Source organism: Motacilla alba, chromosome 4 (genome assembly GCF_015832195.1).
Source record: "Motacilla alba alba isolate MOTALB_02 chromosome 4, Motacilla_alba_V1.0_pri, whole genome shotgun sequence".
Lineage (NCBI taxonomy): Eukaryota > Metazoa > Chordata > Aves > Passeriformes > Motacillidae > Motacilla > Motacilla alba.
This window is the reverse complement of record NC_052019.1, coordinates 43,306,059-43,331,671: the sequence shown is the minus strand read 5'-3', so window position 1 is coordinate 43,331,671 and position 25,613 is coordinate 43,306,059. Positions and strand designations below refer to the sequence as shown.

At 43.1% G+C, this 25,613-nt stretch overlaps 1 protein-coding gene across 2 annotated transcripts in view; it reads right to left on the bottom strand.

Annotated features, from left to right (window-relative positions):
* Positions 1-7,519: 7,519 nt before the first annotated feature.
* The window catches only part of GATB (glutamyl-tRNA amidotransferase subunit B), a 42,233-nt gene continuing 24,139 nt past the window's right edge, over positions 7,520-25,613 (bottom strand). Inside the window, exons 7-13 of one of the 2 annotated variants that reach the window (XM_038136774.1) lie at positions 25,322-25,406; positions 24,918-24,962; positions 22,827-23,016; positions 16,197-16,330; positions 15,727-15,805; positions 10,257-10,391; positions 7,520-7,976 (exon numbers count right to left, since the gene is read on the bottom strand). In XM_038136774.1, the coding sequence (XP_037992702.1) occupies positions 7,848-7,976; positions 10,257-10,391; positions 15,727-15,805; positions 16,197-16,330; positions 22,827-23,016; positions 24,918-24,962; positions 25,322-25,406 (797 nt within the window). In that variant the 3' untranslated portion in view covers positions 7,520-7,847. The remainder of the gene's footprint in view (positions 7,977-10,256; positions 10,392-15,726; positions 15,806-16,196; positions 16,331-22,826; positions 23,017-24,917; positions 24,963-25,321; positions 25,407-25,613) is intronic. The other variant, XM_038136775.1, reaches the window with a different exon arrangement.

The following is a 25,613-nucleotide window of genomic DNA, read 5'->3' as shown; positions in this document are numbered from 1 at the left end:
ATGCCGCTCTTTGGCCTGAGCACAAAGCCCAAGTGGTCTGTTCAGTCCTTCAGAGAAAAACATTTGCAAACAAACTTGCAGCATCCTGCAGACTCCAAGGGTTTAAGTTCAAGAGGTTAAGTTCTATTTACCAAGAGAAGTTCACCATCCAGCACAGTGTGTACACACTCACTACTACCCTTTTGTGCACTCTGCTTAAGCCTCTCGGAAGGTTTCATGCTTCAGGAAGGTTTTCTAGCTCCCCTAAGATGCTCTAAAATCTCAGGGTTGGAAAGAAAAGGATGGGAGCAGTGTGATTTGTTGCAGTTAAATTATGTTATTGTATCATTTGAATTTGTAGCCACAGCTCCTGTTTGAGGATGGCTTGATTTAATAAGCAATTTACTCTGCTGTATTGACTGAAATTGCTATGTCATGCCTGCAGTTCTTATGACAGCTCCCATTACGTTTGTAACATTTAAATTGCATCTGTGTTTATGAGTAGAATACTGGGATTTTCCTCTTTCTTTTCTTTTAACTCATATATCTCTGGCACTGTACAGTAACAATACTGCTGTGTCCAGATCTGATTTAGATAATTAGAGTATGTTCCTCCTTGCACTCTTTGAGCATTATCAGCAGAAATGGAGGATACATGGCACTTGGGCTGCTTACATTAATGAGCAAAGCAAAGATAAAATGCCACAGAGTAGCAGGGGGCACTTCCCTCTGTATGAAATGCAGAATTTACGTTTGCATTGCTCTGATTTCTCAGGGACCAGAAAGAAAGAGATCAAACTTGAAAAATTAATATGACCATGTCCTACAGTACCTGTCCAAGTGGACAGCGGTGCTGTGTGATGTTTTGGGACAGAAATGTGCAAAGAAGGGTAAAAATTGCTCCTTGTGAAGGCGGTGTCAGACTTGAATAAATAGGTACTTGGGTAAGATGCAGGTGGTGCCAGCTGTCTGACTGCAGACAGCCACAGAATGCAGCACTATTTCTGTGACTTTATTGGTGGTTTAAGCCCTGCTCTGACTAAATGCACTTTAATTTTTAGTGGCCCCCAGCTTTTCTAAACATGTTGTGGCCCAGCATCAATGCACTTCATTTGTTATATGCTCAGTTGGAAGCCTCTTATTTATGAAAAGGAGCATTACTTGGATTCTCAAATATGTAGGTGCTTAAAGTGGCGTTTTGTTGCTGACTGTGCAAATCTTCTTTTTGTTCATTGATTATAATGGTTCTTGTGGCAGCTGGATTAAATTAAGACTGAAGTCTCTGGGCTAAAAGCCCTGATGGAACTTTTGTGCAAAGGCTGCATTTCTCAACTTTGGCACTTCAGCAGACTGCCCGCATACAATTACGTACTGTGGACTAAATACCTGCAAACCTACGTCTCGGATGAAGCCAATTCCACAGCAGCTGTGTTTTATTGCAGTCTACTTTAAAAATAACTAGCTTGGATTTAGACCAAAAAATAACATGGACGAGTCAAATCTGAGACAACTAAACTGTGTCCAGCTCAGTGCTGCTGTGTCAGTTTGGCCAGAGCTCAGACGAAATGCCAGCTCAAACTCAAAGGAGAGGGAGTGGCTCTGGGTCTCAGTATCCCTTGCTGCAGCTGGAGCCAACAACTCATGTCTCTTGATGTCCAAGCATAACTTGAAGTTTAGAAACACTGATCAGTGTCTTTTGTAAATCTCTGGGGTCATAACATTGGTTTCTGAGCTTCAGTGTGAAAAAAATCTAGCAGCCCCTAGGACCAGCCTGAAAGTGTGGCCTCTTGAGCAGCTAAAATACAACTTACTGATGGTTATGCCTGCTTAGTGGGTTAGACAATTACAGCTGTGGCTGATGCAACCAGTTGGGAGAACTTCTGCTTTGTGCTTATACAAAAGGCTGTGCATGGAGGGAGCATTCCCTACGGTGGAGCTGTTGGCTCTTGTGAGGATCATGGCAGTGCAGCTCTGCAGTTCCAAGTACTGGACTTTGAGGCCTTTCTCCGACGGCTGCAGTGACAAGGCGGGGAACGTTACATGGGTTAGTTTGCTGCCTGTGTGAGATGGGATAACATGGGATCTGGCACAGCTGTCACCAGTCTTTTTCTTGGGCAAAGCCAGCAGGCAAAGATGGGAATCTATACGATTCATGTAGGGTCATGAATTGGACTCCCCTACACAGATAAAGGGGAGAAACCAAAGGTCAGGATCGCTCACCACTTAGTTCTGCAGTTGGTCAGCAAATGCTGTAGACAGTTGTGAAATCCCTGTACGTCCTACAGGAGATCTTAAGGATCTGGGACTAGGATGGTCCTAGAGGGAAGGTTCGGTTCCACTGGGAGCATGCACAGCTATGTTGCTCACTAAACTACCTTCTTTCTGCAGCTTTGTTCCCTCATGGTGGCACCTGAGCATTTCTGCAGTTTGCTTTATTGCAGTTAAAATCAGGCTGTCTAGCCTAATGTGGGATGTGGGCTGGAGTACAGTCAGGAGAGAAGTGATTCCCAGTGGTTTTGTGTTTCCACTGCAGTCATCCCTAGTTACAGATTGTGCTTGGCCCAGGGGCTCTTGAAGATGGAATCTAAATTTCCCATCACAATGGGCAGAAAAATGCACATTTGTAGCAAACTACAGGTCATGACAACTTGGGATTTTTTATTTTACTGCATTCCTCACACTGTTTATCAATAGAGTCCTCTCTGTCTGTGTATTACCTGCACATCTGCGGCTTCTGAGGGGACAGGGAACAACTTGCACTTGAAGCCAACCCAATGCAGGAAGCTTCTGAGCATTTGGGTTGATAAATGGAGACCTCCTCTCTTCTGTAACATAGTTTTAAGTGGCCACTGCCTGATTCAGAATCCAGTGTTTGTGTGTGAGGATGTGTAAGTAGTATTTTAAGAAGATGCTGGCAATGAGGGCAAACTAACCAGCAGTGTGCCGTTACTTCTTCTCCCTTGTGCGGTTTGAGAACAGAGAGCTGACTGAAAACCCAATTTGTTTTTCTTTATGTGTGAGAAAACAAACACTCTCCAGGTTGAGCATGGACACAAGGCCATAAATCCCTGGGAAGGTGCTGCTGAGGTCAGTGGTTGTGTAAGTGTAGGTAGAGGTGCTCAGAAGAAACACAAAAGCATCCCAGAACCCCGACACCACACTGCAAAGCAGGGTGGAAAGGGGCTGCACTGAAACCACAGCTGAATGCTCTGCTGTAATTTTTTAGTTAAGGTTCCTATCGTGTGCTTCTATTTTTAACACAGTTAAAATTAAACTCTGCAACCAAGGCTGAGTGCTAGAAATTCTTTCTTCACTACTTAGAGCACTGCCAGCATCTTTTTAGACAACTTTCTTCTCCTCTTCTGCAGCCTCAGATACAGGATACTTCAGCTATATGCGATAGTAAGTATCAGCTCTCTACCCTCAGGCCTGACCTCCTAAAAGACTTCCAGCAATGAGTAGATGAGATGGTCATGACAGTGTCTGGTGTCAGCTTTTAATTTGTGAGCATTTTCCTTGGTCCCCTGTTTGTGGATAGTAACTGCTGAAAATCTGCATGAAACTGTCCTTAATTCACCCTGCCTGCTGCTGTTGCACAGATGGCATCTGCAATCATTAGATCAGAGAGCACTGGAGTAGCTAAATGAGACTTCCAAGTTGGGGTCAAAGCCTCAATCTTCATTCCAGAGCTCCAGCCTCGATACAACCACACTTGGGACAGCCTCCTGGTCTGCAGGATGTCCTACATTGAACACTTCAGAGTCAGGCTCTGCCTTCCATCCTGCAGACCCACCTGTCCTGTGGGGTTGTTTTATTTGTCTTTAAATAGCAGAAACTAAATTCCTTGAAGCTCTTGCTTCTGCTTTTCTTATGCGCTCATCTACTGCTAAGCAGATATAAACCAAAGCTGTTTGTTTTGCTCAGTACAGCGCTCCACTTGTTGAGGATTTAGAATTTGCTGTGAGCTCCATTTAGGGGAATGGGAAGGTGGTGGTTGTATTTGGGCTGCTGTGTAAAGGCCTTGGCAGGCAAAAAGGATCCCATGTTTTGGCTGTATTGGTTCAGTCAAAAGGGTGTGAGGTGACTGATGAGCCCCTTAATGCAGGCTTGTATAGTGGGAGCAGTGTGAGCCAGCCCAACTGAGCCTTCCCACTGCTAGGTCTGAGCACTGCCAGCTACTGCTGCTTTGAAGTTGGTAGCTGGTACCTCCACAAATGTTAAAAAGGTTCATTATCTTGATCTCAATTGACTCAAATCACTTTTTTTTCCTATCAAAAAGAAATTTACATTTTGTGTCTGCAAAAGAGTTCTTCAAAAATTTCAGGAATGACTGTTTCATAATATAGTGCAAAATTTATAGACTATGGCTGCTCTTTACCTTCCCTGGAAGGGAAGACTATTACAGTTATCCCTTTTTAATCTTTCTTGTTATTGTGTCTGGCAGGTGGAGGTGAAAATAGACTGAGACTTAACAGTAAATCACTGAATGGTTGGAAAGGACCTTAATATAATTCTAACCCCCCCACCACAGGCAGGGACAGCTTCCACTAGAACAGCCAACCTTCTAAAGCCCCATCCAACCTGGCCTTGAACACTTCTAGTGATGAGGCATCTACAGCTTTTAGGGCAGCCTGTTCCAGTGCTTCACAGTAGAGATGTTTTTCCTAGTATCTAATCTAAACCTGCCCTCTCTCATCTTAAAGAGATTCCCCCTCATCCTACCACTACATGCTCTTGTCTTTCTCCAGCTCTCTTGTTGCCCCAACTTTTGAGGAACTGGAAGGTGCTATAAGGTCTCTCCAGAGCCTTCTCTTCTCCAGGCTGAACAGTCCCAACTGTCTCAGCCTGTCAGGTGAGATGTTCCAGCCCTCTGATCATCTTCATGGTCTCCTCCGGACTTGTTCCAACAGATCCCTGTTCTTCCTGCTCTGGGACCCCAGAGCTGGATGCAGCGCTGCAGGTGTGGTCTCACCAGGGCAGAGCACAGGGGCAGAATCCCCTCCCTTGCCCTGCTGCCCATAGGGCTTTGGATGCAGCCCAGGATGTATTTGGCCTTCTGGGCTGTGAGTGCACATTGCCAGGTCATGTCAAGTTTGTCATTCCCCAGCACCCTCAAGTCCCACTTCTTTGCACAGTTCCCCTTCTCAAGCCTGTCCAGATCACACTGGGTGGTATCCCTGTCCTGCAGCGACCATGGCACACAGCTTGTTGTCATCAGAGAACTTGCTGATGGATGAGGGAGCACATGGACCCACTGTCCATGTCACCAGCAAAGATGTGAAACAGGGCAAGGCTCAGTGACAACGCCTGGACAGCCCCACTCATCACTAGCTTCCACCTGGACATCAGGATATTAACTGCAGCTCTTTGAGTGCAACCAGCCAGCCAATTCCTTATCCCCTGAGCAGTCCACCCATCAAACCCATGTCTCTCAGTTTAGAGATAAGGATGCCATGCAGGACAGTGTCCAGTGCTTTGCACAGGCCCAGGTGCATGATGTACTGATGCAGACTCTACTCAGAGAGAACCTGGCTGATGATTTTAACAGGCTTTACACGTATTAGGAAAGTATAATTCTATAGTAAAAGAGTGGCTAAGAAGAAGTAGCCCATAGAGAGAATTATTAGCAGTAGCCTTGCTACATTAATTGAGATGCTTCCTTCATCACCTTATTTATTACTCTTGCAAATACATTGTTGGTTTGATTTCTCTTTTTAAAAGGCACCCACTGCAGCAGTGGGGAACTCAGCAGAGCAACATCCAGCTGTGCCACAACAAACACTAACCTTTGGAGGACCACCTCTGGGAAACAACTATGTTTTTCTAAACTGAGGGAGGATCTCTAAGACTCAAGATTTCATTGAGAAACCCTTGTGCCTTCTTGTTTCTTGCTGCCATGGCAAGATTTGAACAGAATTCCAGTAGTTTGTTGTATAATCGAAACCTTTATTGACTGAACACTTACAGAAAACTCACACCACTCTAAGTAAAAATGGTAGGTTTTGCTCATGATGTGAAAAGTGATAGTAGAAGTCTTAGTGTGAAGGTCAAATCACATGAAAATCCTGGGTGTGGTGTGATTTGGGGAGTTTTTGGAGGTTTAGGCATTTTGTTTGGTGGACTGGTTTTTGAAGGGTCACAGTTTTTGACTGCACTTGTGTTACTGCTTTTTGTAAGCTGTAGGATGATATTTGAATTGTAAAAGTATTTTTTTTTTTGTGAATAATGGGTATACATTTTATTCATTAAATGTATTGAAAACCAAAGGGGTTTTTTCCTTCTAATGAAGGAGTTTGCACTTGAACCTCAGCCCATTTTTACATCAACATCCTCGTCAAGACATAACATCAGCACTGCCACTCAGGGGAAGAACTGCCATCAGCCTGCTTTGAATTAGTGCTGCAAGCGCCACATTTGCCAAAGGTGACTGAAGTCCCAGGGCCACACCTGCTGCACTCCTGTGACAATGTCTGCCCTGCAGGCACATCCTAAAGAACAGTTCTGAAGAAGTAGCTATGAGGTAGGTGTGATCTTTAAAAAGTAAGGCTTAGCAGTCTCCAGGAGGGATTTAAGAACTTCAAGCATCTGGTACTAAATAGAATTTATTTCCCCGCTACATGAAAATTTGACAGGCTCTTTCTTGTTGCATTTCTCGTTAATGGCTCAATCAGGTAAAGCTGGTTGGGATGGGCAAGTTTATTCCAGATCCCTGCATTTCAGTGATTATTGAAAGCCAGGAACTAAAAAATAAATGATGTAAAAAAACCCAAAATAAAAACTACCAGCACAAAAAACCCCTTAGGATTAAGTAGTGGAGAAGGACTGAACCCCAGCTGAATCCAGCTCAGCTAGCTGCGTGTTCCATTCCTTCCCCAAAGCAGTACAGTTCCAGATGACAGGAGAAAACCACATGCCAGAGAAGCAGCAGCCCTGGGCATTGGCCATTTGTAACATGGCACCAAGTTCTTGCCTGCAGAGAAAAACCAAACTGGAGCTGGGGCTGTCCTGTTCAGGGCCAGGAGCTGGACTCCAATGATCAACTCCAGCTATTTTATGATTCTGCTTGTTCTGCTGTAGATTGTACAGGACTGGCAGAAGCACATCTGCTGTTCTGAGCCTGTGATGCCAAAATGGGATGTGACCCTCAGAAGGGCTCAGACACACACCCCTCAGGCACTCCTCAGAACTGAGAGCAGGCACAGCAGGTATGTGGGTGCAGAACTGGGAGAAGGTGAGCAAACAATCTGACAGGGTGAGATGCCAGCACTTCTGTCTGTGGCACTACCCTCAGGCACACAGTGAAGCAGCTTGTGGCTTCGTCCTTTCCCCTTTCCTCAGAAACCAGGAAGAATGATAGCAGTGAACTTTTAGTTCCCTTCTGTTAAGGCATCGAGGCACACGTGGGCTCCTCAATGACTTCAGGGTGTTTTAATAATTGTTCCTGTCGTGCTCACACTGACAGTGAGTTACAGTGCGCACACCCAGACTGAGTATTCGAGATTGTGAATCCCCCTTCTCACAAACAGGCAGACACAAAAGCTGAGTTTGTACCCGCTTTATTGGAAAACCAACCCATGCAGTTTCAGCTCTCTGTGTACTCACAGACACCTCTGGGAGCTTATTTCCCAGGGCTGTGTGGAAATCACATTTCCAAGTGCCACATCAAAGCATGGGAGATGCAAATGGCTGTATCCTGCTTTTCTCTGGCCCATCTGCCTTTGGCTGATGCATCCAGGGAAGGCTGGGACTTCAAGCTGCTTGAAGTATTTCCAACAAGTGCGACGCTGCACAAGGAGACACCAAAGTTCATTTGCAGACAGAACAAAGCACGTGCTTCTTTAGTTGCTTGTGTGCTTTTTCTCTTGTGGCTACCCTGATATCTTCTTCTCTAATAATTGCTTCACCAGAACAGGATTGGACCGTCCTTGTGTTTTCTTCTGTACCAGACCAATTAACTTATTTAGAACTTTTGGATTTCCTGCCTTTATCGCCATAACCTTTAAAGAAAAAAATGCAAGAAACACCATTGTTACAGGAAAACTAAACAACTTCACTCATTCCCAACCAAGCTATGAATATTTTTGTTCTTTGGATTATTGTGATAAAAGACTACATTTTGGTATAAAGTGTTATTTATAAAAACTGCCTTCAGCCTTGCAATAAGCTCCTGCTCTGCTCCCATGAGAGAACAGCAAGTCCCTACAGCATCAGGGCCTTACTACTAATAGAGAGAGCTCCTCTTATTGAAAGAGGCAGAAAATACGTTTGGATTTTACAGTGTCTGCAGTTTGGACAGCAACTTCCTGGAAAAAAGCCAGTGAAGTGAGATGGACTTTCCTTGCTAATAGGATCTACCATTTTACTGAATACAAATGAATCTACCATTTTACTGAATATATGTCCTGTTATAACAGGTAATTAGAATAAAATCAAAATCTATTTGATAATATTGGTGAGGTCCTTCAAGCACAGACGTAGGTGCTTTTTATTTCCTTCAAGCAAGTACTCCTTTGCAACATGATGATTAATTAACTGGTCAAATATGACCTCCTATCAGACAGCCTTTGATGTACAATCATCTGCTACATTGCAAGGGCCATGTTTAAAAGCTGACAGGATCCGAAATTTCACCTTTGGGCCTTCCTAAAGGAGATGCTACTGCTGAAAGACAAGCATCTGGCTACTGTTTGTGTGGCAGGGAAGGCATTCTCTACCTGGTCAGAATTACAGGGCAGAACACAATCGATGCAAAGAAACAGGATGACATATTTGCAGATGTTCAGGGAAGGGTTGCAAACAACAGGAGCTATGCACTGTGCCAATACTAAATTCAGATGCAAATACTGCTTCTCATTACAGTATCTGAATTACTGTCAGTCTAAAATCTTCTCTGTTATGTTGCACAGTGGAAAGGACTCATTACTCTGGATCTGCTAGAAATTACCTATGTGGGGCAGAGTGCAGTACAATCCTGGTCCTGCACTGTCATGAAGTGCTCAGTGTTGGTTTGAGCAGCTGTTTAGAAGCTATTTAGTTCTGAAAAAAGTTACTCTCAAAACACATTGAAATGGGAGTGTGATTATGGACCTTCCAGCTCCTGCACTTCCCAGTCAGTTCTAACGTTCTCTCCCTCCCTGCCTGTGCTTTCATACCATCCTGGAAATACAGCAGCACTTTTATCAGGCTCTGCAAATGAGTCAAGTCAGATGGAGGTCACACCGACCTACTGCAAGCTCATTTTATCAAAAGCTCTTGCAGAGCTGTTAGCATCCCCCAATGAGATCTGGAGTGGGCGGTATTGTTCTCAAAAGATGCTAATGGTATTTTCCAAATGGCAAATGGAGCTAGACATTGTTTATATTAGAAGTAAGCTATTCACTTCTGCTTTTCCTTTTTTGCTCCAGAGAACATATGAGCACTTGTTTTCATTTTGCTTTCTATAAGGCAGATTATATAGACTCTATCAAGATCCCTTCCCACTCCTCCCCTTCATGATCAACAAGGGCTTTTTCCCTTTTTTTCCAGCTCAGACCTTGTTAGACTGAGCCACACTGGCTGCTGTGTGTCTTTCAAGGAGAGGGGGAAGAGCCAATCATCCCCCACGGGGGAGCGTTTGTGTTGTTGCCACAGCCCAGCAGAACAGCAGAGTGGACAGCAGCTCTGGAGTTGCTGCTGCTGCCACAGGGCTCTGGCTCCTGCCCACCCCACAGCCATTGTCAGGCAGGAGAGCCAGCGAGGCTCCTCTCTTTGGCAGTGGACAGAGACAGGGACATGGCAAAAAGATGCAAGCCAAGCAGAATTTCTGTCTTGCCAGCTCTGATACAGTCTCTAATTCCATAACTAATACATGCCTTGCTGGCAGGTAACTTCAGAACAGTTTAACAGTGTTGCCCCAATATCGCAACAGATGACATAAAAATCAGAGTTATGTGGCTGGGTGGCAGGGTCAGGTTAATGGCAGTACAGCTGGAGAGGGACAGGGCCCTGCAGTTTTGCTTTCCTGCATTAAAGTTTTATGGGCTCTCAGAATGACTTAGCACATTAGCCAGACTGGTAATTTGTTTTGCAGCTCATTTTGTGTAAGCTTCAGTTTCAAAAAACCCACTTAGTAAAATAAGAAAGAAGAAAAGCTTGATAATATCTTGGCAGCAGCTTTACTGCTATGGCTCCAGAGCTCAAATGCCATCAAAAGAGAAAAAAAAGAGAGGCTATTTTAACTCCCTTTCAGTGCCACAGACTGCCACAGTGCAGAAGGTTCCCAGCACCATCATAATCACCTCATTTTCTTGTCCATCAATCACTGCCTGGCAGATCTGTTCAAGCTCTTTTTGATCCTGTAACAGTTCAAGTTTCTGTTCTTTAACAATTTCAAGGGGAGTCTTCCCTTCTCCCTTCCACAATTCTGCAAGCACCTGAAAATCACAACAGAAGCAGCAAAGGTCAGTGGCTTGACTTACCAACGTTGTTTACATGCAGTGTTTCGGTTATGGATCCAAGAAGCTCTATTTTTGCTAAGAGCAGATTGTCTAAACGAGAACAAGCCCAAGATTTACTCATGTGCGTCTCTGAAAGAGCCCTTGTACCTCCCTCCTTCTCTGCCACCTGTACTGAGACAAAGCATTGCCACTTCCTGCACGAGTCCAGGTTCATGGCTGGCAGCAGGTGCTGCGCAGCCTCCCGCAGCCTGGGCCCTGCCCGCGCCCCCAGTGCTGGGCTCTCTCCAGAGGGGAGTGCTGAGCACAACCCCCTGCTCCTCTGGGCTGGCAAGCCCAGAGCTGCTGCTCCCTGGCTGGGACAGGAGCCAGCACAGCAGGGATGGCTGCAAGGCTGCTCCTCTGCCAGTACTCCTGCTCTTCTCACATCATTCACAGAACTGCCTGGGAGCAGCACGGAAATGCATCTCCATGAGCAATGGCTCTGCCCGGGAACTGGCGATTAGCTGACTATTGTACCAAGTCCAATCCCAGGTAACTCATCCCATTACCAGTCCTTGCCAGCAGGCTGTAATGAGGATATGTATGACAAAGCAGAAGAAAAATGGTGCCAAGCAGAATGAATACAGTGGCTCCAGCCCACCTATGCATCATCTCCAAGTACTGGACTGCTGGGCAAACCCAGGCCTGTGGAATAATCACTTGTTAATGCTAGTGTTTTCCTACACTGCAGCAGGACTATTGCCCTGGAATACACTTGAGAGGAGAGAACATTTATAAAAAACCAATTTCCTTGGGCAGTCATTTTCTGTATTCCCTTTGCTTTTATTTCAGGGCCGTGGGAGGAGAGTAAGAAAACCCTTATTAAAACAGCTCGGTGTGCTCCATCCTGAGCTGAAGATATAATTGTATGTTTGGGCCATTGCTGTGTCTCAATATGGAAATGCATGTCATGTCAAAATTTCAGCATTAAATATTCCCTGTAGGATGAAGAAGAGGCTCCGATGGGAAGACAAGGAGGGACATTCAAACTGCCTGTTAAATAATTTGCAGGGCAGCAAGAGAACTCAGGTAGAATGATGCACATGGGATGGGATCTTAACCACCCCAGCAATTTGCTTCAGCATGACAAATTTGTGGGTACACCTTTGGTTAAAGAGTTCTCTGTTCACAGCAAGTATTAAAGAACTGTGCATTCATACAATTGCTGCAAGAGGATATTTGTTTGCCAGTGGCACTCTGAAGCCTTTTATGGGATCTTATCAATTCTTCTGGAGACCTTGTGAGAGGGTAATGACACACAGCTGTATTGTGGCAGCTACATCTTAATTTTTCCTTGAGAGAGGGCCAAAGGCAGATCACAATACTGAAGTTACTGATAAGCAGCCAGAGATACAATAGCTGTAAGTAAAGCTTTCAGATCTTTACACTGAATAAATCAGTGCTGTTTATGATGTCTTCTAGAAGATCTTCCTTCTAGTGTGGTATTTAAAAATCATCATGCCAGTGCTACCTGGAACAATCCTAGAAATAAATATATCCAACAGAGATTCAGCCTGTCTGCAGCTGTTTGCCTTTTTTTTTTTGTGATGGTGTTTTTTTTTATTTTTTGGGTTTTTTGTGGGTTTTTTTGTTGTTGCACTCCATTGCTACTCCTGGCAGTCCTTCTGCTTCTTCTCTGAGGGATGAAGCAGGAAGGTTTCTGTCCTGCAGGCCTCCCAAGGCAACCATACTGTATGTCACCTGTCAGAATGAGCCCTGTCCTTGCCAGGCACAGCACAACCTCTAGGAAAACACCCTGGACAGTCTAAAGTACTGCACAAATCAGAGTGGACAACGAATAAGCCTTTTCACTCTCCTGGAAAAAGGCAGATGGGATTTTTAGGACTGGTATGTATTCAAGCAGGCTGCCATGGGCTGCAGGAATGGGAAATCTGCAATGAACAAAACCTATGCAGCCAACCATGGCAGAGTTACCCAGAAGCAACACCTACATCAGGCTGACTTAGATCAGGACAGTCAGAGATCCAGCTCTGATTCCCTGTTATGCCTATGCCAAATATTTCCTGGCACTGAGGAAAGCTTGCCCATTAGAAACCTTGAAGGCACCAGATTTTCTCTGTGACAGCTGCATCATGTGTCCCTTCCCATTTGGTAACAAGCATCTCCACTTAGTAGAGCAACAATGTTATCAAGGCCCTTGCTTGTTTACAGGTATGTAGGAAAGCAGAAAGAGATGTGGCCAAGACCTGTCAAAGATGCACTTTAAAAAAATGTGTTTCTCCACTTGGCAAGGAGTACAAATCTAAAGAAAGCAGTTTAAAAAACGATTTCAACTCATTTACAAAAACTGCCTGCACCAGCACAGGAGGATCAAATTATGAAGTCTCCAGAGCCAAAACGTGAATCTCAGGCCTCATTTCCATTACTGAAATCTCAGTAGCTTCTACGATTGATTCTTGCCTGAGCGTGATTAGATTTTAATGATGTTCTGTGGTCTCCACCTATGCAGGCTTAGCAGCATTGGTCAGGATGAATTAATCAGGACTTACCCGTCTGGCTGTCATGGGCATCATATCAAACATTTTGCAGCTGGTGACCATGCCAGCTGACTGCTGTGCCTAAGAATGCTCCAACTGGAAACCCTATCTGCAGTGATTTGCTGCCAAGGACAGGAGGAGAGCATCAGGTAGCACCATTCCAGCAAGTCCTGTGGGCACCTCTCCTTTCCAGTGATGTAAGCTGTCATGTCTGGCGGGTGTCCCTCAGCCTCTCAGAGAAGCGGGGGGCAGGTTGGGTCCAGTCCTCCAGATGGTGTAGTCATAATTGTCAAAGCAGATGGTTCTGTTTAGATATGGGTACTGTAGTCATTCTCCTGCTATCTATTTTAAAGTAGGGGTGCCAAGCAGATATGTTGAAGTTATTCCTATGTGGGTGACCTATGCAACAGCAGAAGACAGCAAAACCCAAGGTCTGCTCTGCTCCACGGCCTGCTGGGAAGAGATCTCCATGAACCAGTGACAAGGGCATCCATACGGAGTTGCTTCAGGATGGCTGTTGGCAGCAGGGACAAGTTTCCACTTCCCTGGCCCAGGAACCAGTCTCCTCCCCTAGTGCCATAACTCCAGGCAGGTCTGTTACATCAGACATTGACCTCCGGCCGGCCTGGCAACTTGAGGAGCAAGGCCCCATCGCAGGCACACTTCCTGCCAGACTCGTTCCAGCCCTGGGTGAGCAGCACCGACTCCTCACACTGTAGGCTTCAAAATGGTGCCTCTGGGCTGGGCCACAGGCAACATGTATCCATCTGATCCAGGACATGCTCACCCACAGCCCCACGTGCCAGCAGAGCTGGAGGCTGCTCCCCACTTTGCACAGGCACGCCAGCCTGGAACTGCTTTGGAGACCTCTGGAGTGGGACGCTATGTTTGATGGCAAGTTATGCATGAGCTCTGTAATTACCTACATGGTAATTATGTGAGCGCACAGTGCCCTTAGCTTGGCAATGCATCCCACCACACAATGCTCAGTGTGTACAGCCAGTGCTCATGGCTTTTATCTGCCTCTTTTACTGCCTTAGACAGCAGAGCCCAAACACAAAACCTTTTAAATAATTTAAGTGGTTAACAGCTTCCCGCAGCGAGCACATATGTGTACACATGTCTGTGTGCTCACCCCATCAGACCCTTCCATCCTTTCCCATTGGATCAGTGTCTGCCACTGCAGATCATGCTCCCCTCCCCAGGAGCTGCAGTTCATCTGCTGGTGTGTATATATAGCCCTTTCTGCCCTCGGGCCATCCAGTGTCTCTGCCTACTGCTGAGAATTGTTATAAACATTTGTTACTCTTCTGACATCCAGGCAACCAAAATACTTTTCTAAATGTGGCAAGGTTTCTGCAGTTTCATAGCATCATCACTAGGTGAGGGCAAACTACTGCGACTTCTGGGTCCAGTTTCAGATCACTGAGGACAACATGCACATTACAAGGAGTTGGTAATTAAACAACAGATGCATTTCTGAAATTCTTGACACTTCACAATGTGTCAGAAGTGCCTGGCACACAAATATATCACAAAGCAGAAAATCCCATAGAAGAGCATTAGTACCCTGTCCCTACCTCCACAAGGAAGAGATTTCAGATTGGAGTTCTGAGGCTTCCTTTTCAAACACAGACACCAAACTGATGGGTGTGCCACAACCCCGCAGGCAAAGAGCTGCTCTGCATTCCAGTGCTTTTCCTATTAATACTTTATCTCCTTTTTGAAGCTTTTACTTTTCCAATACAAAATTGCCAAACACACATGCTTGAAGCCAGGCACTTAAATCCCTATTTATGATGTCTGTCTTATGCAGCTGGCTATCCACAGACACAGACCAGCTTAATTAAGAACCACAAGCATCTCCAAAAAAAGAAAACAAACCAGAAAGTTCATTCACAGTTCATTGACATTTTCACTGATAAACACTGAAACAGTCACCTAATGCACTTAATTACAGTATAATAATTAATCTGAAAAGACAAATCACTCCATATAAATGAGCTTGCAACAATTTAAGGTAAATGACTGATTATGGCCCATCACAAAAAAGCCTCTAAATTTTGTCTACAAACACATCCATCATCACCAGTTCTCATCATAACCAGTTCAAAATTTTAGATATAAATCATCAAGAGCTGCTTTTTCAGACTGTCCTAGGCAAGATGAAAAAAAACCAACCCAGCTTTACTTGCTTGAGAGCTTCATGATAGCACTTGCTCAAAGAAGCAAGGATAAAAGAAAGGCCAGACCTCTGCCACTTTTGACTCAGGTACACCAATGCAGAACTCTTTTTGTGACTGCACTTGGATGAATTCTATCCTTTCCCATGTGCTAATGCCTGGGAACGTAGACTTTACTGTCCCTAGGAATCTAGTAACTGATACTCTCATCTTAACTGCAAGCCATGGATTAGCTCCCACTGACCTTTCACGCAGGCCTGACTGGAATAGTGAAATTGAGATCTACTGTCTATTCTGTTCAGAAGCAGGATTTATTTGAGTTCAATTCACATTGTTTAAGTCTACTATTTAGCTTCTGCCCTCTTCTAAAAGTGAATATGCAGATATGTCTCTAAGATTATATAAAAACGTAAGGCATTTGCATCTATTATATGTATATAGCATAGATACAGAAGTTGTCCTTTATCAACAGTGTAAATAATTTCCCTTTAAAGCAACCCTAGTACTGGTACACAATGGTTATAAAATCGCTATGCAACTGAAGTAAGCAGCCACAGATGCAGAGTACAGCAAAATCAAAAAGATACTTACCTGCTTCGCTGCTGTAGAAGAAATTTCTTTTTTTTCTAGAAGGTTCAAGAGGTCAGCCAGGAGAAAAGAACTGACTGGGCTGGGGAAAAAGTGGGCAGAAGTTACCTCAGAGAATAAGGTGCTGTAATGTATCTGTGCTACTGCTGCTTGCTAAAGATCACACAGTTCAGTATGACAAGCTATTTTTCCTCATGTTCAGTACTAATTGGTAAGGCCTGACTCCGCCGTACCATCATCACACTCCAAAGACTGAACACTGACTGCTACTCTCAACTACACGATCCTCTCGTCTGCCATGTATTTGTCTTAACTCCATTCAGCAGGACAGAGCCAAGGCCTGTGCAGGACTGCCTGGATTAACGAACTTCACAGGGAGCAACTAAAGCAGCCATAAGCAATGGAGTGACGTGGTACCAGTCTTGAGAAAAGGATCACTTTGTCTCACCACTGCAGCAGTGAAGAAGACTGACCTTTCCTTTACTGTAAGGGAATGTTGTTTCAAGTAACTGAGCAGGTCTTTTAGAATCCAGCCGATCACCTTCTTTGGCTTCATCTGGGTCTGTTTTACCACACTTTCAAAGAATTCTGCTAGTCCATCTTCATTCTGTTCATAAAAAGTTAAATGTATCTAAGGGATACTGGAGTGCAAACATGATTAGAGAATCACAGAATTGTTAGGGTTGGAAGGGACCTATGGGGATCATCCAGTCCAATCCACCTGCCAAGGCAGTGTCACCTGGAGCAGGTGACACAGGTTACAGGTTACAATTAATTACACAATTACACTCAACATATAAATGCTCAGTCCTAGAGTAAACTTCAGCTGTGAATTCATGGCAAAGTCATGAGTCTTGGGAGTAATTTTATTAACATAACAGCCAACAATCTTATGCCTAGAACAGGAATATACAGTTTATCTGTCAGCCTGTTTCAGTGGAACTTCCAGCAAATGAGCTATGATTTTTCTCTTAATGTCTCCCTAAAATTAGCACTTGGACAGAAGCTTTCTCATCTTTGCAAGTGTTTTACGTATAACACTAGAAAATACAATGCTCTCACAGGCTGCCAGGCTACCTTTTACCAAGAAGAGCCTTTTCCTGAAATTGTCTGCAACTACTTCACTCTTGATCTTGAAATCACTTCTATTTATTTTGCCTTGAATTAGTAAGTTTCGTTTGCATTTACCCTTCAGAGATATGGAAAGGTCATATGTAAGAAGCAGGGTTTTATTTTCCAGTTTTTTTCTGAGAAGCTATGGTAAGCTTTTACACAGCACACAAACAGCTCAGAAGATATGACAGTGGGAGATTCAATTTATAGCCTAAGTGAAATCTGAGATTGTTTTTAGAAGAACTGATACTGCACAGTCTGTTGAATGCTGTGGTGTTTGTCATCAAGGCACTGATGGACCCTTAAATGCAGCACAGAACTCATTAGGTTTACTGAAGGCTGAAGAGGTATGAAGTGGCAGCTCCTACCTTTTAAAGGAGGAATCCAAATCCAGCATGCCACTGGACTTCTGCAGTATGTGCCATAAACACACAGGAGGACAAGCCAGCTCTCAGAAGTCAGGAGGCAACAGCTTAGAGATAGCCAAGGAGCTATTCTAAGGATACAGTCATCACAGCAAAAACATTTCTCAAACACATACTGACTGCAGCCAGATCTCTGAACAGTTATGAGCAAAAAGAGCAGGGTAACCACAAAAAGCCTGAGTTCTCCACTCACATCCCATCAAAACAGTCTTATTTGTCCTTGTTTTTAAAGGCCATTTACTGCCATAGCAATACAGAATTTTAGACTTTCCTTCTCCAAACTTTCACAACACAAACTTCCAAAAGCTCCAGACACCACATTTTTCATTGATAATGATGTACGGCTTTTGAGAAGACTGCAAACTACTGATCTCTGTTCTGTGAAACAAAACAAAATGTACCTAGATTAAAGTCAGTGCTGTAAAACTGGTGTGACAGAAATCAGACCCATCCCCTTCACCTGGAGACCATGACCAAAGAAACCAAGTTCTCAGCCTGGGAAACCACTGAAGTCTCTTGTGAACCAAGGTAAACCTTCTAACTCCCACTAGTTATCTATCTAATACACATTGACATCATTCTAGTCTTCTCCACTATTCTAATTTAACTAGCAGTTACTCTCTAATCAAATTACGCAAAAATAAGGCTAAATAGACTAGAGGAGCAAATTTGACTTAAGAAAAAACAGTAAAGGAATGACGCAATTACCAAAGCACAGTAAACCTGATTAAAAACTGTGTGTGTTAAGCAGAATTCCTAGAATGATGTATTGCCACGTACTGTACTCTTTCTAATTCACCTCAGGGTTCAACAGCACAAACAAACACTCATTATTTAAATAGCGGGTTTCTTTACACAGCAACGATTGTCCAATCTAGGTAGGAAAAAGTGAGCATGTCTGAATGCTGGGTTCTTTACACATGCTGCAGAAGGTTTTACAAACATTCCAGGCAGAGAAGGTCTAGTTACAACATTATGCACAGGCAAATAACGTCTGCAGATGCCACATGTCTGAATGCAGCTACACAGCTGAGATGCAGCACGTCCAGCACTTCCATCATGTACAGGCTACAGAGCGTATCCCTAGCAGTGGGCACATCCCAATTTCTGGATACTTACAGCCTGGCTGGAGTTACAGTTCTGATCCTGCTGCCAGACCTTTGAAAAATCAAGGACAAACATATGCAGCCTCCGCATTTTAATCAGATGATTTCCAGGCGGCAAGTGCAGAGAAGCCCAGGAAAACTCAGGGAGACAGACTTACATATGCTACTAAGTCTCTGAACCCCATACTCACTATTTGTGCACACATAACCAGAAACATTCCCCAAAACTCCCTTGCATTTCATTTTGGGTTTTTTAAAGAGAATGTCATTTTCTGTAGCCAAAGAGAAGGAAAACCCAGTAATGCTAGACTGAAATGAGTACGGCAGAATGTCAAAACATCAGAATGACTGACAGAAATGAAACATTTTCCTTGTTTTCTTGTCATATTAAAAAAATGTAGAGATAACTTGATTACCTTCAGTTTCTAGATACTGCACTACTTGTCTTCAATTTGGCTTACATTTTGGTAAACTTTCTTCCGAAATTCACTCCAACTACCCACACCCTCACAGACCTGTCCCTTGCGGCAAATCAGAGCTGAAAACCACTGCACGCTCCAACATGCCGGATTTGCAGGAATGCTGATTGTCTGCTCTCTCTTTATTCTGAATACTCTAAACTTCATTGAAAGGAAACCAGAAATCTGGAATAGCAGCATCATGTTTGTAATCCAGGCCACTCCATGCTCCCATTACACACCAAATATGCTGTAACTTCTTCATGTGAGTCTCACTGGCATAAAACCTGACATACCAATATTTCAATCAGATGTAAATTTCTTTCTTAAACATGGTTTAAAATTATGATTTCATAGCAGTGAGATGTAAAAACTCTAGTATTCAGGTACCTTTTAAACAAATTTAAAACAATATTTTATTTTACAGAATACCAGGGAAATCGGGACTGTATTCTTACTGTATTTTTACTGTATTCTTATATTCAAACTTATTCTTTTAAAGACCAGTAATGTTTCGCAAAGAACTAAAGAAGAGAACTGCTTCAGTGTTCACAAATAAAATGTAATTTGCTGCTTTGTTATTCCCATTTTCACCATCACAGTTCCTACAATAACCAACTGTGAGGTAACAACTTGTGCAAAAACGTACAAGACTGTCAGGGGAAAAAACCCCAGAACATCCAGGAGAAAAGCAGATCAGTCAAAGAAAATTCAAACTTTTTCCTACAGCTTCTTGTATAGTGATTTGAATTCTAAAAGAAGCATAAGTTCACCTGTGTACTAGCATGTCTGAGAATGGCAGGGCATGAAACAAAATGGTCAAAACCAATTTCTCCAGCAAGCCACTTCAGACTGTTTGAAGAAGTCACCAACGTGATTGTTCCACCAGGGCAATGAGCCCAAGCAGAACAGCTACTTTTATCTGAGTAAGCAGAAGACTAGTAGATGCACGGGAAGACTTGGAATTCATATGACAAAGGAAGTGATCAGACTGTTTTTTCTCATGCTGTGCTGTGACAATCAATGTATTTTCTGGTTGGACCTCCCTGGACCTCAGCACTCATTTTGAAAGTGAAGCGTTGCATTAACACATTAATACATTAATGTCTGCATTAATACACTAATGTCTATGCCAATATAGCTTATGCTTTTACTCAACAGATAGCAAGATGAAAATACTGCAATACCATAATTGGCAAAGTTGTCAGAGATCCTTCTTGACTGATGTATTTGCCAGCTTACCAGTTTACAGAGCAAAGTAGAAACTGCATGAAGAAACTGAGTACCCAAATACCACAGAGTGTGCAAGGCTCAAAGAATTATGAGTAAGAATAGTTCTGCATGAAGAAAAATCAGAAATATAATTTATTTCTGCAGTTTATATAAAACTGCCAAAAATTAAGCCATTTACACGTAAGGCATTTCAGATACGAAGATATTAATAGGGTACTTCTTCCCTTTCAGTACATCCTGTAATTAGGCAAAGGAGGAATCTCAGTTTCTCAACACCACAGTACGTACAGGCAGCTTCTGTGTATGAGGACAAAGACCTGGAAGCAAGCTCAGGAGCTAGCCTGCATGCTGGAGTATGTGTGTTTGATTGCAACTTTGGCACAAAATGCTTTCTCTATTAAGTTGGTGCAGAACAGACTTTGCCTTTTAGAGCCATTCCTCTACAACTGCCATTTATTTAATGAGCACTCCTGGGCACTCTAACCTGAAAGAATGCTCATTAGATGTGTGCATCTGGCCCTATCAGCAATCCTGTGCAGCCTCTGATGCAAGCTGAAGGCAGCGACGGACACGGCGCTTCCCGATGAATTAAGGTTAACGGGCGTCCCAGTGCACAGGCAAGCAGCGCTGGTGGGGAGTGTGCAGGCTGACATTCTAATGCACAATAAAAGGAGACCTGCAACCAAGAATGTGCTCACTTCATGCATTCAAATGGATGCATTAGCTTATTACAAGCTGAATCCCAAATTTCAGCTTGGAACTCATTAATTGTCTTATACGTAGCAAAAAGGAGAAGGGGAAAAGCAAAGGCAATAAAGGATTTCAGAGAACAGCTGAAAGAAAGGGCAGTTGATGAGGCAAATATATAGGGCTAGTTGGCAGAGATGACAGAAGCCACCCATACCAGCAACTCGATATGCACGAAAGGTGGGCTAATGCCAAGAGAAAGGAGTGGATGCCCTGGGTGTGGCTGCCATGGAGTTTATGTTCTAAAGAGGGGGCTGTGGTTTGGATCTGTGACCACAGCAACGCCGACAACACGCAGGTGTTTTGGTTACTGCTGAGCAACTTTCTTTCTCCACTCTGTCCCCCACAGCAAACAGGCCAAGGATGAGCACAAAGCCAGGTGGGACGCAGTCTAACAGCCAACCCAAACTGGCTATATTCCCTGCTCTGCTCAACAAGGAAAACTGAGGGAAGGGCATTTTGGAGGATGCAGTCAGTGCCATTGGCTGCAGACTGGCAGCACATCAGTCTACTTGTGGAGTGGTGAGTGATTGTATTTGCATCATTTTTAGGTTTTCCCCTACTCCGTTCCTTCACTCCATGTTTTTCTCAAACCACGAGCCTTACTTTTGCTTTTCCTATCTCCTCCCTGTACTACTGGCTTGGAAAATGAGCAAGCAGCTGTAGTACTTAGCAGCTGGCAAGACCAATGCACTAAAGAGAGGAAGAAGTAGAAGAATTCAGAAAAAAAGGATGCAGGACCTATCTACCCTTTCTACTCTTACACTTAATTTAATATGTTAGAAATATGTGGAAAAAATGCATGCATGAACAGGAATGCTGGCAGCAAAATCATATTTTGCAGCTTATACAATGAAATAGAAAGGTAAGAACTGCTGACACCTCTCAATACTGTGACTGCAGTCTTGTGACTTTGATGAGAATTATGACTCACCTGCCCACCAAACAGTCTGCAACTCACTAAAATGGCACAGCAGCACAAAAGCAGTTTTCCTAACAGCTTTCCTCAGAACACAGAGTCATTTTCTTCCTGTAGAAACAGCCTCTGTACAAGTGTATTAAATTACAGACGTACAAAGAAGGGATATGAGGTAGTTATGTGCACTCCTCTCCCTTCATTTATAGTCAAAGAAAGGATCTCCTCCGGAGGACAATTTAAAGTACTTATTCTGCTCTGAATCTCACTCTGAAAAAGTCCTTTTCCTTCTATCTCCACTAATGACAGTGGTAACCAAAGTGGGACATTCTTATAGCTTAGCTGGGTATGTGAAATGTCTAATCTAGGATGAGTATACTAACTCCCTCCCTAGAGTTACCACTGGCAAAGAGAGATGACAGTTTGCATTTAAGAAGCTCATAGTCCTCTAGAATAATTTTGGGAGTTACGAGATTTTGCCGTCACTTCCTTATTTATAACAGTATTTGCCACACTGTTTCCCTTCTCATCCCTTCCTCTGAACCTATCCCTGGTAAACTGCACTATGAGGTCAAAGTTGATACGGTGCAACTATTTGCTATATTTCCCTAAGAATAAATCTGGGGGGAAAGGAGGGGAAGTGTTTCCAATAATATGGAAGGTAGGTCAAGGAGCCCATGAAGCTGAAAGATTTAGACTTTGGATTTTGATTCATGCTCAATAAATATGGTCAATGTTGCAGCCTTGCAGCAGGCCCAGAGCTGAAGAGCAGACACTTGCAGACAAGGGACAGTATCCAGAAGCTGTACATTTGTTGCAGTCAGTCAGGGGTGCAGGAATGTCTAGACAGACAAGATCAATATTAAGTACCAGTTATCTGACTGCACTCTGCATGAGAAACACTTCTTGGCACACTGTGTCTGGTTCCTTTTTTCCACCATCCTATGTGTATGGCTCCATGGTACGAAGCATGCATTGGACACACTTCCAAGTCAGAATGTTCATAAGGACTGACAGCTGGTTAATATGACATTTGTAAATCTTTTCAAGAACTACGCACCTTTGAAGTTCTAGGCTTATTTTAGCACTTGATCAATAGACCTACCAATAAGGTGAAGCTGTGTTCAGGAAGAATCCCATACTGTTCAACAAGCTTTTTCCTCTTCACACTGGGGAGGTCAGGAAGTCTCTCAAGAATCCAATCAATATTTATCACTTGCTGATGGTTCATATTAGCTGGCAAAGATTTTGTATCGTACAAAATCAATGGGGGAAGGTTTGGCTCTGGCATGAACCTAGTGAAAAGGAAGAAAAACTCCTTTATAATTATTTTCACTCAGAAGCTAAGCAACAAGGAATAAAATTTATATCACAAGTTTATATTTCCCTGAAAGCCATATCACCCTTTCAACTAAACAAAATATTGAAAATTAAAGACCTGGTATATCACTGGTAAGTAGAAAGAGATCAGACCCCAAACTGTTGCAAAGCCTCTTTCTTTTCCTTCAGCAATTTTCCACCAATTGTTACAGAGTTCATAATACAAAAGTGGTAATTCAAACACTTCTGCACCAAAAATAATAATAAAAAGTCCCAATAGCACCAGTAAAAGATATGGAAACAGCCCACTCTTTTTGGCATCAAGCATGAATTACAGACCTAGATAAAAATGGGAGTGGGCTGGCAGGGAAGAACTTGGATTGACAGCCAGCTGCCAGGAGTGATCTGGGCAGGTTGTAACCTTTTCCAGCCAAACTTCAAAAATCTTGATGAAATCTCATGCTGTGCTAAAAAGCAAAGTGACTGTGCTCAGCAGGGTGCTATCACAGAACAAAAGGCTCCCTTAAAGAGAAGGCCAATTCAAATGACTCAAATAACTGCGATTGAAGCAGAAACTTCACTCTTACATGATCAAATGAGGGGTTCAAAACCACTAGAATAAAGGGCATTGAGCTATAATGATTTCTATATAAAATATGACTAAACATAGATTTTAAGATAAATGTATAATGTGCAGCACTAAGTTACAAAAAACCCTAAAAAACATAGTTTACAGTTCCACACTGTTCATAATCTTAGTAGTAGTAATAATCTTTATGGTATTTTTTTGAAATATCTTAGATTCATCAGTTTTGTCTAGGTTTTAATGAATTTTCTTTTGCATTTTTTCAAATTAGTCTTTTTAAATAAGCCTCGTGCCTGCCCCTGCCATAACAAGGAATTCACAAAATGATCGCTGCTGCATTTCTACAAAAACACAATCTAAAAAGCAGATTTAAATTCAAAGTTTGTGGGATATTTTCATAATTGTTGCTCTGCTAGGAGCAAGACCAGTGGTAGAATATAAGATCTGACAGGAACACAGAGCTGACAAAGTGAAGAGGCTCTGGAAGTTCTGCTGGAAAGTGAACTCTGCGATTTACAGGAAGCTCTCTCAGGGATGCAAAGCTAGGGAACTACTGGGAGGATTGGCACTACGATGGCCCCAAACAGCCGTGCTGCTGCCTTACAGTGTTGCCTCTGAACTCGTTCCCAGCAGCACTGCTTTGCAAACAGGACTTTTGCTGCCTTGTACCCCCAGCCTCACAGTTAAATTCTTCCTGGGTGACTTTATCGTTCAGTGTTTGTTATCTCACACTTGTGGAAGGCTAAGTACTTAGCAAGGTAACACCTTCATTAGGTCTACAAAGAACTTCAAGGTAGAAACCTGCCTATGAAATGCTGACACCTTTCAATAGCAGCTAGGATTTTCAAACAGTGTTTGTGATCTGTGATCACAGAATCTAAGCATGGAGAGGCGGGGCCTGGTAGCTGAAAACTGCTTCCCTCTGTATTTACTTAAAGCAGGTGCAATGCTGAACTCAGAAATTCTGAAGTTTTACGTCAGGCATTCTTAAGAATTACACTTATACTGGCCATACAGTAAACCTTCAACTTTCCCACTTTGAGGGGAAGTACTCCCAGCCTAGTCTTTGGGAAAGGTCCAGGGGTTTTACCAGAAATGAGACACAAATCCAGATCTGAACTGCACAGACTAGCATTGATTTTGATAGGTCTCTGCCCCTTCCAGTGGAAGGTAAACTTCCAGCAGATACTCACTGTACTGACTAACTTTACATCCTTATTACATTGGCTACACCTCAGAAATTAAATAAATTCTCAGTCTGTGAAATGTTAGGTCTATTTAAAAAAATACCGATAATCCTGTTTTCCTTCTTTGTCTCTCATTGGTACTGTGCACCTAAAATAAAAACAAAACAAGATGTGGTAAGAGATACACCACTGAGTTAGTTTTATGGCAAAACCACAACCCAAAACCTCTGCCTCATGAAGATTAGGAGAGCATCTTAAAACCACTTCAAAGAATAAGTGCATGTAAGAGGGCAGGCATTTTCACAGACACTGCTTGATGCAGGACAGAATCTGTTGTGAAAAAGCCTCAGCCTTAAATTACTCCCTAAGAGGAGACTATAGTTGTGAGCATTAAATTTAGAAGACACAAGTTGAGCAACACTATATTGCAGCTCCTGATCATGTCACTAGGTATATGTGGGCACTCAAAAGCAACTATTCCTATGTTACTCCAAAATAAAAACTCACCCAAGCTTGGAATCAAAGGCTCTTGTTTCATTCAAAATTGTCCCTCCATTTTCAAGTTCTTCAATTTGCCTCTGTATTTCATAGTCTGACAGTAATAAAAGAAAAAAGAGTAAGCTTGTTAGACTACACTATTAGCTTTAGTGCACTCCACTATTTCATTTTTCCCTGCTATGCCATAATGGAAGACTTTGTTGTTTTAACCTTAATGAAATCAACAGCAGTAGTTATGGGCAGAATTATCAGTCACTGTCTCTCTCTCCAGCACTGCTTCCTTCTTTGTGTGTTTTCCTCA